This window comes from Zalophus californianus, chromosome 5 (genome assembly GCF_009762305.2).
Source record: "Zalophus californianus isolate mZalCal1 chromosome 5, mZalCal1.pri.v2, whole genome shotgun sequence".
Classification (NCBI taxonomy): domain Eukaryota; kingdom Metazoa; phylum Chordata; class Mammalia; order Carnivora; family Otariidae; genus Zalophus; species Zalophus californianus.
Genome location: NC_045599.1, coordinates 21,709,713 through 21,727,243, shown reverse-complemented (window position 1 = coordinate 21,727,243; position 17,531 = coordinate 21,709,713). Strand labels below are relative to the sequence as shown.

Genomic DNA, 17,531 nt, shown 5'->3' with positions numbered 1-17,531 from the left:
TTAACTACCGGTGGTTCATTAAATTTGATCCCTTGATTAAAGTGTTGTCTGCCAGGATTCTCCACCGTAAAGTAAACTCTTTCCCCTTTCTATAGTCTCTTCAATGGAAATGAATCCTAGGTGTAGCCCACATTGGAATGGAGTGAATTAAGTCCCACCTCCTAAACTGAGAATTATCAAAGAATTTGTGAATATATGTTAAAACTGCCACAGTAATTAATGAGTATTTCACACTTTTGCAAGATACTTCGAAGCTATGGAAATACCCTGCCTCTTAAAGTTTTGCCCGTTAGTATTAGCATCCATCAGTGGGTCTTGACCATAACAAGTAGTGCTCGAATGGTCATTTTCTGTTTGCTTCATTCCTGCTATGTTTGATATTTGGAATTCTTCTCTAAGGAAGATTTATCCTTTCTCCCCTATTTATTCATTTATTTATATCAGGATAGGCTCATGTATAATTGTTTTGTTCTTTGGATTGTAATCCAATACTATCATAATTTCTTGGCTTCTCCGATTGTTCTGGCTTTGGACATTGGGAACCCTTTCAGATTAGTTCCTGTGTCCACTTGACACACCCCCATTTCTTATTTTGTTTTTAGCATATTCATATGTCTTGGTACTACAAGGTTGTAGTATTATTTCCTTGGTCCTACAAGATTTCTTGGTACTCCAGACTCATCTTGAATTTTCTCTGTACAGCCCTAGAATCAGCCATTGCTCTTAGCAACGCTGGTTCCTCCAATCAGAGCATGGTATTAAGAAACCAAGATCTGGGGCACTTGGGTGGCTTAGTTGGTTAAGCATCCGCCTTCGGCTCAGGTCGTGATCTCAGGGTCCTGGGATCAAGCCCCGGGTCAGGCTCACTGCTCAGCAGGGCGTCTCCTTCTCCTCCTTCTTCCTCTGCCCTTCCCCCTGCTGCTCATGCTCTCTCTCTCTCTCTCTCTCTCTCTCTCTCTCTCTCTCTCTCTCAGCTTCTGTCTCAAATAAATAATCTTAAAAAAAAAAAAAGAAACCATGATCTGGGTACAGGTGTGTCACTGGAGGGATTTGGGCAGAACAGAGAGATACTCTGACTTATGTTTTTAAATGATCAGTCTTATTGGCTGGATTGAAAATAGTGACAGGGGGATGATTGTTGCAATGATCCAGACTCCCCGACTGTAATCTAGAAAGGTTGTATGGCGAATAATCCAATCACTACACAGTGCCTCAGTTCCCCTTCCATGAGCCCCCACACAAACCATAGCTATTCTTCATTCATCAAACTTTCATTGACCCCCTCTGCGTGCCAGGCATCATGCAATCTGCTGATGATGCAGATATGAAGCAAAGCATTCCTTCTCCCCGGGACGCTCACAGACCGGTGCCACAGGTGCAGCACAGTGTGATAAGGAAGGGAGTAAAAATTTGTAAAAGGTCAAGCGTTGGCATAAAAGAGAGAATAACTTTACTGGAAGACCAAGAAAGCAGAACACAAGGTTAAGAAAGTAGTTCTGGAGTTGTATTCACAGGGTTGGGATCTGGGTTCTCTGATGTATTTCGCCGATGACTCTGACTCTTGGAGCCTCAATTCCCATATCTGAAGGAAACATTATCTCCTTGCGGAGACCATGCCATACCCACTGTGCAGTTTTGTCTTCACCCCCCATTTCCTGGTTGTCCTGCAGCTGGAGGGGAACCATATGTGATATTGTGGGCAAAAGAATGTGGGGCAGAAGTGGTGGGATATGGATATGGGCACCCAGAGACCTGGCCCCTAAAACCTCCCCGCGATCTTCCCTGCACTCCCTCCCTTCTGCGCAAAAGACTCCGGGATGGTTGAGGCACAATGAAGCACATGCTCACTGCTTGAAGGACAGAGCCGCACAACCAGGAACACGGGCTGCAGACCTCGGCACGAGAGCGAGAAATGCTGGCTGCAGATCTGGGATGGCATATTGCAACAGTTGGCCCGTGCGGATTAGTACACCGGCTCCAAGTTTGCTGGACCACCTAAGGGAGATGGAAAGCACGTGATGAGCTCTGCCTAACGGAGAGCCGTAGTTATCCTAGCCATGATATACAGAAGGAGACCCACGAAAGAGCTGGGACTTGGGGCTATCTGCTAGATGGGTGGAAGGTGAGAGGAGCCCAGAGTTTTGAGCAGAGAGTAAAAGAAGGACAAGTCAGAAAAGGAAGAGAGGGAGAAATAGCGTAAGAAAGGAAGGAGGGAGGGGCATATGACGTGGGACAAAGGGAAGCAAGGGCTGTCCAAACCATTGACAGAGCAGCTGCCCCGGACATGTTTCGCACCCCCCCCCCCCCCGCCCCGGGTCCAGCCGGTGACATGGACAGTGGCGTGTCCAGGCTCCCTGTGCCTGACAGAGCTGCTCGGAGCCTCGCTGATACTCCTCCCTCTGCTGTTCCAGATCCCGACAGAGGAACTGGAGGCCTGGCTTTTTCATTTGTTTGAACCTGCTGGCAAGATCCTTCCTGGACACTTGTTTTTACTATTTCAAATGTGTTTCTTTTATCACCTTCCGGTCACAGGAACAGTCTTAATGGAGTATAGGATCCAAATTGGGAGCAGGAGGCTCCACTAAGGAAAAGGCAACCAAACAAAGGATAGAGGTGTCCTTTGTCTCTCTCTGGCCTGTCAGAACAAAGCACAAATATGTAGAATAGGGGCTGGAAAAGCTGCAAAGGATGCTTTCCCTTAACGCCGTCCTCTGTGAGCAACACAGACGATTCCCTGGGCCTTGGGGCTCAACATGCAGCCAATGCAGCTGTTTTTCTCTGTGCACAGGAATGTGTGAGGGGAATCCCAATGCTTTTAAAAAGCGCTACCTGTTTATCTTTTTGCTAAACTTAGCGTTCGCGGAACCAACAAGTCATTGTTCAAGGTTGTTGAGCTCTGAGGTTGGTTAAGTTATGGCTTCTGCTTAGGTGATGAAAAGGAACCATGCCCACAAGCAGAAAATTGACACCCAGCCGATTGGAGCAAATCTACCTCATTTATTAGAGAAATCTTATCCCTCAGAAAACCACATGTTAGGAAAAATATAGCAGTGTTTCCAGGCAAAAGGACCACCCCAGCCTGAAAAACAGGAAATCACTAAAACAAAAAAAAACAGATCCAAATAAAATTTGGAGGCATGTGAAATTTATGAACTCTTTACAGTGAGATGTTTACGTTCCGGCCTCAAAAATTTTTATGTCCATGTCCTCCCCTCCCACCTCCTTGTCTTGAGGGTTTTCCAGATTTCCTGTCTACCAGTAAGCATTTGGGAGGAATGTTTCCTGCCAAAGGACCCACTTTGAGCAAGCCCCAACTACAATACAGGCTTCTGAAAGAGCCCTATGTGAGTAAATTAAAGCGCATTGGCCCATCCTGCCCTTTTCCTGGAAAGGAAATCACATCTCCTTGTGTGTATCTGTAAATCAAAACCCACTTGTCTATGGTGTTCTCTTGAGCATGCCAAAACAAAACCCATGCAGGCTTGGCTTGGATGAGGGCTGAGCACACCAAGATCTATTCACGCCTCTGGACTTTCAAGAGAATCATATGGTCCAACCAAGGTCAACAAGATGATTGCAGCCCAATATCAAAGGTTAGTTTTTAAGGGTACAGTTTCTTAAGGGACAGTTTTGTCCCTTAAAACAATTACTCAGAGAAAAGAAACATCTAATCTGATTTGTGGTCATTGCTCTTTAAGATAGACGATGGGTGTTATATAGTGAATCGGCTGTAAAGTCTAATTAAGAAAAAAAGAAAGGCTCCTGGTAGTATGGGATTTTACTCCCAGGACATACTGCAGAAATGTTTCAATACTTAAATGCACAAGCTTCCTCCGTGTCTCAGCTGCCATAGCCTTTGGGAGGAAAATTACCTTCCTTTCTTTAGCTTCCTTGCTTCATTCTTTCTTCTTCTACTTCTCCCACCTACCTGCCCTTTTCTTTTCCCCGTTTTTTTTTTTTTAGGAAAGAAAGGGAAACAGAAATATACTAACATTCATTGAGCACCTGCTTTGAGACGAGAGTTTTCCATGTATTATTCAGCGACTATAAAGATTCCTTCCCTTGACTTCATCTGGAAAAATCTGTCATGCTTCCAGTGAACTCACTTTTAAAAGAAATTTATTTTTTTTAAGTAACAAAGGCAATATATCAAGAGCAATGTTTTAAGAAGTCAAAGTCCTCTGAATGACCAATATGCCCGACCATATCTAAAAAGCTGCCATACCTGTGTAATTTTCAGAGTATACATTTTCTGGTTTTGATACAAAAATGCACACACACACACGCGTACATGTTCTTCTTTGCATTCTGTAAGTCGTATGCTAAGTTTTATTGGTGGCTTGTTTTCTCTCTCTTTCCCCTTACGGGACTTGATTAGTCTCTGGGAATAAGGAGTAGCTTAAGCATCTTGAGAGAAGCAGCTTCTCTGCCCTTCCCTGTCTTATTCGTCCTCTGCCACCTCCTTGGCCTCACACTCTCTCCGGCTCAGCTCCCCTAGCTCCACATCTGCAAGCCTTCCTGCTCCACCTTCCAGGGAGCAGGAGTGGAGGAAGGGAACCTGGTCCAAGGAGGCAAAGAAGAGGAATTACTCAGTATTTTTCCAGAGAAATATCTATTATTCCTTCAGATTAAACATTTATGGAATAAGACATTTACTTGAATGGAAACAGGTTGAATTTATTTAAAGGATTATGTGGAATCTTGATAAATTAACAGTGTCCCTTTTATGCACCCATTTTCACCTTGACACCCCTGCCCTCGCTTGGCCCATGTCCCCTGCACACCTCCCCAGGCAGCCTGTGGCCTTTCAAAGGACAGGGTCTGATGTCGCTTCACAGACTTGCTACTCCAAAAGAGAGGGAGCGGTCTGCAATTTTCCCAGAAATTTCATTCATTCTTCATAATAGTCAATTCCTTCTTTTACTGCTTCATCATCCTTTCTCCCACGAAGGAAATGAGATTAACCTTCAAATACGAGTTCATCCAAATAAAGTTTTGAAGGGAAGAAAGTCTTACTCCTGAAGTGAGTTCTCTCTCCGGCTGCTTCAGCCCCTCGTGTTGGGCAGGTGCTCTCCCTCGAGCTTCTAATAATAACAACTCACACGTGTTGAGCTGTTTCCTGCCTTGATCTTCACAAATGTTAAGAGGGAGGGACTCTTGTATCCTCATCTTATCAGGACAACACTGAGGCTAGCACACGGCCCCTATCCCTGTCTGAAAATCCCTATCTTTTCCCCAACCGCGCTTTGGCTTGGGCGAAGGGGCTCTGGAAGGACGGCCCACAACCTTGACCACAGCCCCCCGGGCATCGCCCGCGTGCTCGAGAGGCCTCGCTTTAAAACAGATGGAGCCGACGGTAGCAATCACCCGCAGGCTTATGGAGAACCAGCTCGGACCCGCTTTTCCGCGCACGACGTCATCTCACAGCCGGGCGGGGCTCGCCAGGTCCCGTAACGGCGGCAGAGATGGGGTTGCAAGTAGAAGGCGCTGTCCTTAAATCCGGAAAGTTTCTTCTGGTCCCAGGACTTCACGTGGTAAGGCTGGGAATCTCTGGGAGGAGGAGAAAGCGTGTTCCATTTTGTGCGTATGTTTGGCCCCAGGGCCCTTTGTGCGGGACCCCTGGGACATTCTGGTCACGGGTGGGCTTGAACAGTTGTTCCTGGTTGTGCGTGTGAGTTTATCAGGATGTTTGGGGTTTGGGGGCTTTTTTTTATTGTAGAAAGAGCCAGCAGAACTGGAAACATGCCTGGGGGTGGCAACAGAGGAAAGAGCTAGGAAGAGATGGTGGTGGGGGTGCACTTGGGTGAGTGGTTTGACCTCTGGCAACCTTGGCTTTCTCATCTACAAAATGGGTTGACGACCTCTCCTGTCCGGTGTCGTGAGCATCAGAGGAGGCCGGTGCTTGGTACAGGGGATGCACCTGGTCCGTGGTGGCTGTTAGTGCTTAGCCTCTTATCTTTCCTAACGAGCAGGAAGACCTTGGACAAGTTTTGAAAATCCACGTAGCCTCATTGGTTTCTCTATAAAACAGGAATGATACTTTCTCTTCTTAAGGGTGTTGAGTCGATATAAAACCGAGCCCAGCGCCAGGCCCTGCGTGGTTTCTCCATCTGTGAGGTCACCCTGTCCTCCTGCCACCCCTGTCTGATCCCACGAGGCCCCTCGAATGTATTTGCCCTGTCCTAGAGATGTGTGGATTCAAAGGGCAGGAAAACCTCAGACTTCCAAACCCACCCCCTCCCCCGCACCCCGCCTTTACCTTCTATTTGGCCTAATTCCTTTCTCCTGGGTTCACTTAGCCCCTCCATCAAGCGTCACACAGTGTGGTGAGAAGCCAAGGGTTGGATTTCCATTTTTAGAGTCTGTGGCACAAGGCGCTCTGTGATTGAAGATGCCGCCCGATGGCACTCACAAACCCCTAATGCACCTGCTCCCACAGCCCATGTTGTCCTCTCTCCCAGGGGGGCCTCCTACAGCTGGCGTGACACGGGGGTGCCTGGGTTGGCCAGGTCCCTGCACTTCCATTCAGTACAGAGTACCTGTCAGTCCTCAACAGAAGCGAATAGTTCGTGATGAATACTCACTTTCTGTTTTCTCCAAAACACAAGGCTCTGGGTTGGGGAAAACATCACAGGTAAAACGATGAGCTTATTTTGCTTGGATAAACTCAAATAAGGTCTTGGCACAAGGGTCAGCCCCCAGAGGCAAAGCGAGGGGAAGGAATCTGGACCGTTAGCAGCTTCTTTATGACCCTGTATTTCTGTGCCATCCCTCCTTACATGGTTCCATACATCAAATGTCTGAGCAGCTTTGCTAAATTTCAGTAGAAGAACCTAATACCTTGGTTTCATAGAGACACCTATACTCTCCTGTGGAGAGTGGGGAATTTTGCAGGGTTTTTTTATGATTTTATTTATTTATTTGAGAGAGAGAGAGAGCATGGGGGGGGGGTCAGAGGGAGAAGCAGACTCCCTGCCATGCAGGGAGCCCGATGCGGGACTCGATCCCGGGACCCCAGGATCATGACCTGGGCCAAAGGCAGACGCTTAACCAACTGAGCCACCCAGGTCCCTTATTCTGCAGGTTTGCTATCCAGGAGAGGCATTCTGCCCACACCAACTATTGTGTTGCAGAATCTGAAATACAACCCTGTGCAAAGCTGATAGGTTTCACGGATCATCTAGCACATAAGAGGCAGATACGTGGTAGCGTGATGTAGTGATGTGAGTCTGTGAAAAACATCTCTTCTGCTTATCTCCAGCTCACTGGATTTCTGAATTAAGAGAAAAATCCGAAAACACTATAAACTCAGTAACAGAAACGAAGCGAATGAGGGTGGGATAGTGGGAAAGTACCTCCTTGGGAGTCTTTCATGTGACCTTTTGCTGTATTTCAAGAATGTTGGGCACTGTAATACCTAGACATTCTACATGCAACTGGTGCCCTCTAATGGCAGGGAGTAATCTCCAGCCATGCAGCCTCTCATTTTAAAGCTTCGAGAGATCCACTCTTCCTAATTTATCCTACCCCAGATTTACAGGGAGGGACGAGAAAATGAAGGAGCCAGAAGTCAAGAAGGTGCTTTGGAGTGCCTTTGTAATTCAGAAAGTAAACCCCAGCAGGAATCCTTGGGTTTACAAGATAAGGGTCTGAAATGTCTTGGAGGGTTCAGCTTTCTTCCAGAGATGAAGACACTATTCTGCCAGGTATCTCTGGGAAACTTCCTAGCTGGGAACAGGTTTTCCATGTTGTCTCAGAAAATTCAGATAAGCTCCAAAATCACACAGTTCCTCTTGGTTCTGAGAATGGTGAATAAGGGGGCAGAACTCAAACATGGCACAATCCCTCGCCAGAACAGAACATGGACCTCCTGTGAGCTGAAATCCCCCCAAGCCAGCAGGAGACCAGAGATGATATCTACCTAAGTCTCCTACATAGGCATCCACTGTCCAAAGTCTTCCTTCCATCAAAATGGCTCTTGGGCCTGGAGGACCATCTTCACTGCTGGTACCCACCTGTCCCCCAGGGCAGAGCGTACCCTCCTTCCGAGCTGGCCTCATCACCTAAATTACAGAACCTCTCCCATTCATCTGAATTGGACACTGCACTTCAATTCAGGCCTTGGTCATTTTGCATTGTGACTTTCTTATGTCTTCCAAGTTGGGTGCCTTCTCCCCTTCTCATTTGTCTTTTGCATGGCTCCTCACTGGTTGGTTGGTTGGTTTAGAAAATTTATTATCTGGTGATCTTAGGGAAAAGTACAATAAGATGACATGACCCCAGGTCACTTCTTGAGCTGCTTTTTCCCTTTCCCCAGCTCCTCTTGCTGTGCTCACACATGCTTTGTCCTCTGTGCAGAACATGGCAGACTGCTGGTCATCCTTCACGTCCTGCAAATGCCCTCTTCTCCAGGAAGCATCCCCAATATCGTAATGGCTCCTGCCCATGATCCCACACCATCTGCCAAGACAGCAGCACTGTTCACAGGAGTCTTGCTGTCACTTGCTTATGCATTTATCTCTACTTTGACCTCCTCTGGAGCAAAACTCTAGTTTTTTGTTTTCTTTTTTAAATTTAAAAATTACTTTCTTGTGATAAAATACGATGCTCAAAAAGCAGTACATAAAAATTTGCTAAAACTATTAGAACAATATAACTGAACATGCTTTTTAATTTTTTTTTAAGATATAAGGGGCATATAACATACTAGTTTCCAGGGTACAACCTAATGATTCAAGATTTGTATATTGTGTAATGATCCCTATAGTAAGTGTTAATAACATCGGTCACCATGTACAGTTAAACATTTTTTTCCTGCAGCTCCTGGGTTGATCAGTCATTTAAGCCTTGGGCTCTCCATATTGGCTCAGGTCATGATCTCAGAGTCCTGAGATTGAGCCGCACATTGGGCTCCTCACTCAGTGGGGAGTCTTTTGGAGATTGTTGCGCTCTCTCTCCCCCCCCCCACCCCCGCTGCTCCCCCACCCACACTTGTGCTCTCTCTCTTTCTCAAATCTTTAAAAAAATTTTTATTTCCGGTGATGGAATTTTTAAGATGTATTCATAGCAACTTTGAAAGATGCAATACAGAATTATGGTCACTATGTTATATATTACCTCCCTATGACTTATTTTATAGCTGGAAGTTTGTACCTTTTGACGATCTTCAGACATTCCACCCACACACCCACCCCCTCCTGCCTCTGGGAACCACCAGTCTGTTGTTTGTATGTATGAGCTAGATTGTGTCTTGTTTTTGTTTTGTTTTGTTTTAAAGATTACACATGTGAGATCATAGCATTTTTGTCTTTCCCGGACTTACTCTGCTTAGCATAAACAGGCTTCTTACTTGATTTGCCTGAGCTTCCTGGCAGATAGCAGTGTGTGCACAGGCTCATGCACACACACAGGCGCACACTATGTAATATTACACAATTGTGAAGATGAGCTTCATTTTATCAATATGTCAGCCGTCAAAATAGAAGGACCTTGAAATTCAGTGCCTGTAAGGATAGGGTTTGAATCTTCCTGCCACTTCTTAATATCTGAGTGCCTTTAGGCAAGTAATTAACCATTTTGAGCCTCCGTTTTTCATATGTAGAAAGGAGATAATAGGACCTTCTATGAAAAGTGAAGACTAAATTAGTTAATATGTGTGAAGTGCCTAGGCTTATCTAGAACTAGGCCCTCATTGAATGGAGTTTTATCAGTCCGTCTGATACATGGTATACAAAAGTCTATAATTCACTGGATTTGCTCTTTCTGTAGCAACAGTGGAAACTCAGAAAAATCTAGTTGTCTCTCTGATCTCATGCTGAATATATATTTTCCACCATGATTCCATGCACATTTTCACTTGGACTTGGCATAGACTGCTTTTTTAAACTAATAAACGCTTATGCAAAAGGCAATTATTACTTCATGGAAATGTTTGTCTACCATTCCTTGGTTTCTTACCAAGAAGCAGGGGGAAAGTATATTTTTACTACTAGGCAAAGCAATCACTCCCCCTGCCCTTCTATATATCCACTGGGGCGAAGTCAGCTGAAAAAATAATAAAATCTTATCCAGAGACCTCTACTTCATCATCTTGTCTCAGAAACTCCTGCTGGTCACACCTAGGTCACACACCCAAAGTGGCGTATTCTAAAGGAGACAGAGAGACAACATCCCCTAATTTACTGCCTGCTTTTTCATAGCATCAGATTCATAAAACATCGCCTGGGTGGCTGGCTGTCTCACTGTCTTGAGGGGTCCAGGAAGGAGACATGAGTTGCCAAGTCCCCGCTGACAGGAATACTTGCCTACACCCTTTTAAGGCATTTAGCATAGGCAACGTGGCAGGGGGACAAGATCCAGCTTGCCAACAAACCATTACGCAAATCTAAAAATGTGGTATTAAGTTTTGCTCCATAAGTGTTCTTTCCATGACAAGCCCTGTTGATTAAGCTTCAAAATTATTTCAGTTTTTATGTTATAGAAGAGACTTAAGAATCTCATTAGCTCTGTTGGTTAGAAACATTGGAATTTTTTCTACCCGTTGTTTTCATGTTAAATAAAGCAGTGATAAGGAATAAAGCTAGAGGGACAGTTTTAGGCTGTTGCCCTAGATCCTAATGTTCTGCAAAGTGTTGGAATCTGCCCTGGGTGTACCAGCTCTGCAAAGGCAGAAGGAAACTCATCTTTATGTTATTTGGTGGAAAGCCTGAGTGAAACAGCCCAACCATTGGAAAATAAAAAAAATAATAGGTCATCTTAGTGACAATTGAATTGAACTGATCTCAGTATCTACACATTATGTAGCATCCCTTGCAATTTCTATAATAACCAGATCTGGAGTTGAGTTGGTACAGTCCTACACCTTGGGCCGCACCACACTTAACCATCCTACAACTCCTCATTTTAAAGCTCTCAGGGGAATCGACAGATAGATTTGTATAATCTGTTACATTCCAGTAGGGTCACAACTGGAAGCCCAGAGGCCAGATCCCAAACCTTTGTCATATTTTCTTTAGTCGGGGTTTTGGGAATTGGGCAGTTGTATACAACAATCCAGACATGTAGATTTTCTTGAAAAAAATTGGATGGTCTGGCCACACAAAGGCCCGAAATCCCACATGACAGCAGTCAGCTGAAGCTGAGAGCACCTCTCTCCCATGGGTGGGTTATGGCTTCTCCAGGGTGGTTGCTCCACCCAGCTCACCTCTGCTGCCTTCCTGCCCCCTGCAGGCCCTTGACTTTGCCTATGCTGGTTTACACATGCCGTTTCATATACAGTGACAATTAGTTTCTGTGTTCGTTTGCTAGGGCTGTCATGACAAAGTGCCACAGACTGGGGGGCTTAATCAATAGAAATGTATTTTCTCCTGAAGAGAAAATGTATTTTCTCTCTAGAAGTTCTGAAGGCTGGAAGTGCTGACATCAAGACGTTGGCAGGTTTGGTTTCCTCTAAGGTCTCTCTCCTCGGCTTGCAGATGGCTGGCTTCTCCCTGTGTCTTCACACGGTCTTCCCTTTGTGTTTCTGTGTCCTAATCTCTTCTTATAAGGGCACCAGTCATACTGGATGAGGACTTGTCCTAATGGCCTTATTTTCATTGCCTCTTTTAAGACATTTCCAAATACAGTCTCATTTTGAGGTACAGGGGTTAGAATTTCAACAGTTAAAATTGGAGGGGCACAATTCAGCCCCTAACAGTTTCTTAAAGATTACAAGTAAGCCAAGTATCAAGTTCTTTTCATTCTGCTACAACCCACAGTTACGTAGCAATTAGTTACGACAAAATCGGTAAATGGGTAGATTGCATAATCTGGAAGTCTGGTTGGTTCATGTAGCACCCCCAAATTCATCATCATAAACACAGGTGAGGACCAGAAGCTCTGGAACACTACACTGGTTCACCCCATGTTGTTCTTGTTGTCTGCTCTGACTTGGAAGTGCTCATTGCATAGTTCTCCCCCATCATTCTGTGTTTTGTCCTTTTTCCATAACTAGGTACCCTCAACCCTTTATTACTACCTTCCCTTGACACGAAGCTACCTTCAGTATTTTTTAAATTGAGATGTAATTCATACCTTATATTAGTTCCAGATGTACAATATAATCCAACAGTTTTATATATTGTGAAATGATTTCACCATGGTAGTCTACTTAACATCCATCACCGCATATAGTTAAACTTTTTCTTGTGATGACATGTTTTAAGATCTACTCTCTTAGCAACTTTCTCATGTACAATACAGTATTAACTATAGTCACCATGCTATACACTGCATCCCCATGTCTTACTTGTTTTATAACTGGAAGTTGTAACTTCTGACCCCCTTCACCTATTTCATCCAACCCCCACCCCTGAGCTCTGGCAACCACCAATATGTTTTCTATTGAGTTTGGTTTTCGGGGTGTTTTGTTTCTGTTTTTAGATTCCACACACAAGTGATATCATACAGCATTTATCTTTTGAGATCTGACTGACTTAGCATACTGCCCTCAGTGTCCACCCATGTTGCAAATGGCACGATTTCTTTCTTTTTCGTGGCTGAGTAATACTTCATTGTGTATGCATTCCACATTTTCTTTATGCATTCATCCATCAGTGGACACTTAGATTGTTTCTATGTCTTGGCTATTGTAAATAATGCTGCAGTGGACATGAGGTGTATATACCTTTTTAAGTTAGTCTTTTCATTTCCTTTGGATAAATATCCAGGAGTAGAATTGCTGGATACTATGGTAGTTCTATTTTTATTTTTATTTTTTGTCAAAACTCCATACTGTTTTCCATAATGGCTGCACCAATTTGTATTCCCACCAAAAGTTTTTCAGCACAAGGTTTCCCTTTTCTGCATATCCTCACCAACACTTGTTATATGGTCTTTTTTCCAGTTGTTTTGGGATATAATTAAAATATAGCACTACATACATTCAAGGTGTACAGTATGATTTCAGCTGCATAAATCATGAAATAATTACTGCTGTAAGTTCAGTTAACGTCCATCATCCGATACAGATAAAATATATATTTCTTCTTCCTTGTGATGCAAACTCAGGATTTACTCTTAACAACTTCCATATATGACCTACAGCACTGTTAACTATATCCATCACTTTGTAGATTGCATCCCTGTGCTTATTTATCTTATAACTGGAAATTTTGATGTCCTTCATTCAACTTTCCCTGCCTCTGGTAACCACAGATCTGATCTCCCCTTTTCTATGAAGAGGTTGGATTTTTTTTGTTGGTTTGTTTGTTTTTATTCCATATGTAAGTGAGATCATAGAATATTTGTCTTTGACTTATTTCACTTATAATGCCCTCAAGTTCCATTTATATTATCACAAATGGCAGGCTTTCCTCTTATTTAAGGCTGAACTATATTCTATTGTGCGTGTGTATATGCACACAAATACACACATACACACCCCAAATTTTCTTTATCCATTCATCCACCAAATGACACTTAGATTGTTTCCATGTCTTGGCTATTATAAATGCTGCTATCAACATGAGAATACAGGTATCTCTTTATTGTAGTGTTTTTGTTTTCTTTGGATATATTCCTAGAAGTGGAATTGTTGGATTATACCATAGTTCTGTTTTTAATTTTTGGAGGAAACTCCATGCTGTTTTCGAGAGTGGATGCACAAATTTACAATCTCACCAACAGTGCATGAGGGTTTTCCTCTCTCCAAATTCTCATTAGCTTTTGCTATTTCTGGTCTGTTTAATGTTAGCCATTCTGACATGCATGAGGTGATACATCATTTTGATTTTGATTTGCATTTCCCTAATGATTAGTGATGTTAAGCATCTTTTCATGTACCTGTTCACCATTCATGTATCTTCTTTAGAAAAATGTCTATTAAGGACTTTTGCCCATTTTTCAATTGGATTGTTTGGTTTTTTGCTATTGAGTTGTAGGAGTTCTTTATATATTTTGGATTTTAACTCCTTATGATATATATGGTTTGCAAATATTTTCCCATTCTGTAGATTGTCTTTTCGTTTTGTTGATCATTTATTTTGCTGTGCACACGCGTTTTAGTTTAATGTCCCACTTTTATATTTTTCATTTGGTTGCTTTCATTTTAGTTGTGATAACCAAAAAATCTCATTACCAAGACTCCTATCAAGATGCTTTTTTCTTACCTGTGTCAAGATGTTTTTTCCTTACGTTTTCTTCAAGGCAATTTATGGTTTTCAGTCTTACATTTAGGTCTTTAATACATTTCAAATTAATTTTTGTTAGTCATGTGAGGTAGGGGTCTAGTTTCATTCTTTTACATGTGACTATCCAGTTTGCTCCGCACCACTTATTGACGAGACTGTCTTTCCTCCATTGGGTATTCTTGGCTCCCTTATCAAATCTTAGTTAATTGTGTATGCATGGGTTTACTTCTGGACTGTTGATTCTGTTCCACTGGTTTATGTGTCTGTTTTTATGCCAGTACCGTAAAAACTGGATTTGGATGAGTATAGCTTGATAGAATAGCTTAAAATAAAAAAGTGTGCTGCCTCCTGCTTTATTTCCTTTGTCAGGATTGTTTTGGCTATTGGGGTCTTTTATGGTTCCATATAAATTTAGGATTGTTAGGATTCTTTAGAGATGCCATTGGAATTTTGATGGAGATTGCATTGAATCTATGGATGGCTTGGAGTAATACATTTGTACGGTATTCTTCTAATCCATGAACATGGGACACCTTTCCATTTATTTATGTCTTTGATTTCTTTCACTGGTGTCATAGTTTATAGAGTACAGGATTTTTCACCTACTTGGTTAAATTTATTCCTAAGTATTTTGTTTCAGATGCTATTGTAAATGGGGTCATATTCTTTATCTCTTTTTCAGATAATTTATTGTTAGTGTATAGAAATGCTACTGAGTTTTATATGTTAATTTCCTATCTTGCAATTTTACTGAATTCATTGATGACATCTGAGAGGTTTTGCTGGAGTCTTTATGATTTTCTTTGTATAAAGAAATCTGTCTGCAGCTAAAGATAATTTTATTTCTTTCTAATGCTGAGCCTATCTTTCTTTCTTTTTTGTTGTTTTTTTTTTTTCCTGATGGGTCTGGCTAGTACTTCCAGTACAATGTTAAACAGGAACAGTGTGAAGAGACACCCTTTTCTTGTTCCTGATCTTAGAAGAAAAGCTTTTACCATCTTTTACCATTGAATATGGTTTACCTGTGGGCTTGTTGTATATGGCCTGTATTATGTTGTGGTATATCGCTTCTATTCCTGACTTGTGAAGACATTTTGTCTTAAATGAATGATGAATTTTGTCAGATGCTCTGTCTGCTTCTATTGAGATGATCATATGATTTGTATCTTGCATTCTATTAATGTGTTACATAGATTGATTGATTTGTGTATGTTGAACCATCCTTGCATCCCAGGGATATATTCCATTTGATCTTAGTGAATGATCCTTTTAATATGCCTCTGAATTATGTTTGCTAGTATTTTATTGAGAATTTTTGCATCTACATTCATCAGGGATATTGGTCTCTAGTTTGTTTGTTTTTTTTTTTTCTGGTAATATCCTTATCTGGTTTGGCGTCAAAAATAATTTGGAAGAGTTTGAAAAGGATTGGCATTAATTCATTTTTTTTTAAAGATTTTATTTATTTATTTGACAGAGAGAGACACAGCGAGAGAGGGAACACAAGCATGGGGAGTGGGAGAGGGAGAAGCAGGCTTCCCACGGAGAAGGGAGCCCAATGTGGGGCTTGATCCCAGGACCCTGGGATCATGACCTGAGCCAAAGGCAGATGCTTAACAACTGAGCCACCCAGGCGCCCCTGGCATTGATTCGTTAAATGTTTGATAATATTCGTCTGTGAAGCTGTGGTCCTGGGTTTAACTTTGTTGGAAGATTTTTCTGTTACTCATACAATCTCTTTACTAATAATTGCCCTGTTAAAATTTTTTATTTCATCCTGTTGCAGTTTTGGTAAATTGTATGTTTCTAGGAATTTTACCTTTTCATCTAGATTATGAACTTTGTTGGCATATATTTATTCATAGTAGCCTCTTAGGATCTTTTGTATTTCTGTGGTAACAGTTGTATTGTCTCCTTTTTCATTTATAATTTTGTCCATTTGGTTCCTCTTTTTTCTTTGGTTAGTCTAGCTAAAGATTGTCAATTTGGTTTATATTTCCAAAGAAATCAACTCTTAGTTGTGTTGTATTATTTTCCTGTTCTCTATTTCATTTTTTCTTCTCCAATCACTATTTCCTTCCCTGTGCTAACTCTGGGCTACATCTGTTTTATTTCTCTAGTTCTTGGGGGATAAAGTTTGGTTATTTATTTGAGATCTTTTTTTTCCCCTTAAAGTTGGCATTTATTGTATGAACTTCCCTTTTAGAACAGCTTTTGCTGCATTCCACAAGCTTTGGTATGTTGTGTTTCCATTTTTGTCTCTCTGGAGAAATTAGTTTTCCTCCTGTTGCTGACTTCTAGTTTCATACCATTGTAATCAGAGAAGATACTTATTACGATTTCATTCTTGAATTTGCTGAGGCTTGTTTTGTAGCCTAACATAGGTCTGTCTTAGAAATGTTCCATAGGCATCTATAAGGAATGTGTATTCTGTTGTTATTGGATAAAATGTTCTGCTTATGTTTGTTAGGTCTATTTGGCCTATAGTGTTGTTCAAATACATTGTTTCCTTATTGATTCTCTGTCTGGGTGATCTATCCAGTATTGATAGTGGAGTATTAAAGTTCCCAATTATTATTGCTATGTATTTCTCCTTTTAGTTCTTAGTTTTTTCTTTATATACTTAGGTACTCCTACACTGGGTGCATAAATATTTACATTAGTTATATTTATATAACAAAATGTTTAATATATTATACATACACACATATATGTTGGTGGAGATATAAATATGTAAATATATATGTGTAAATGTAACAAGATGTTTTATATGTATGCGTGTATATACATATGTATATATATGTGTGTGCGTGTATTGATGGATCAATTCCTTTTATCATTATATAATGCCCTCCTATGTCTCTTTTACCACATGTAAAGTCCATTTTGTCTCATATAAGTAGAGCTACACCTATTTTGGGGGGGGCTGGGGGTTCCATCTGCTTGAAGTATCCTTTTCATCCGTTTACTTGCAGCCTGTGTGTCTTTAAAGCAAAAACAAGTCTCTTGTAGGTAGCATATTATTGGATCTTGTTTTTTTATCCATTCAGCCATGTGACTGATGTCCTTTGATTGGAGAGTTTAATATATTTATTTGGGGACAAGTATTAATATATAAGGACTTAGTATTGCTGTTTTGTTCATTTTCTGGATGTTTTATAGATCCATTTCATTGTTTTGTGAGGTGAATGTGATAATCACTGTATTACAGAAACTGGTACCCTACTGTTTTTGTGTGTGTTTTGGTGTCTTTTAGTATCAGTATGCTTTGACTTCTCAATCTTTTTTGTGTGTGTAATCACTGTAGGTTTTTTTCTTGTGGTTACCACGAAGCTTACGTAAAGTATCTTAAAATTATAACAT

At 41.7% G+C, this 17,531-nt stretch overlaps 1 protein-coding gene across 1 annotated transcript in view; it reads right to left on the bottom strand.

The window, feature by feature from the left end:
* Positions 1 to 1,498: 1,498 nt before the first annotated feature.
* The window catches only part of PRRC1 (proline rich coiled-coil 1), an 84,165-nt gene continuing 68,132 nt past the window's right edge, over positions 1,499 to 17,531 (bottom strand). Inside the window, exon 9 of the mRNA XM_027606250.1 lies at positions 1,499 to 1,995. Coding sequence (XP_027462051.1) covers positions 1,642 to 1,995 — 354 coding nt within the window. The 3' untranslated portion in view covers positions 1,499 to 1,641. The remainder of the gene's footprint in view (positions 1,996 to 17,531) is intronic.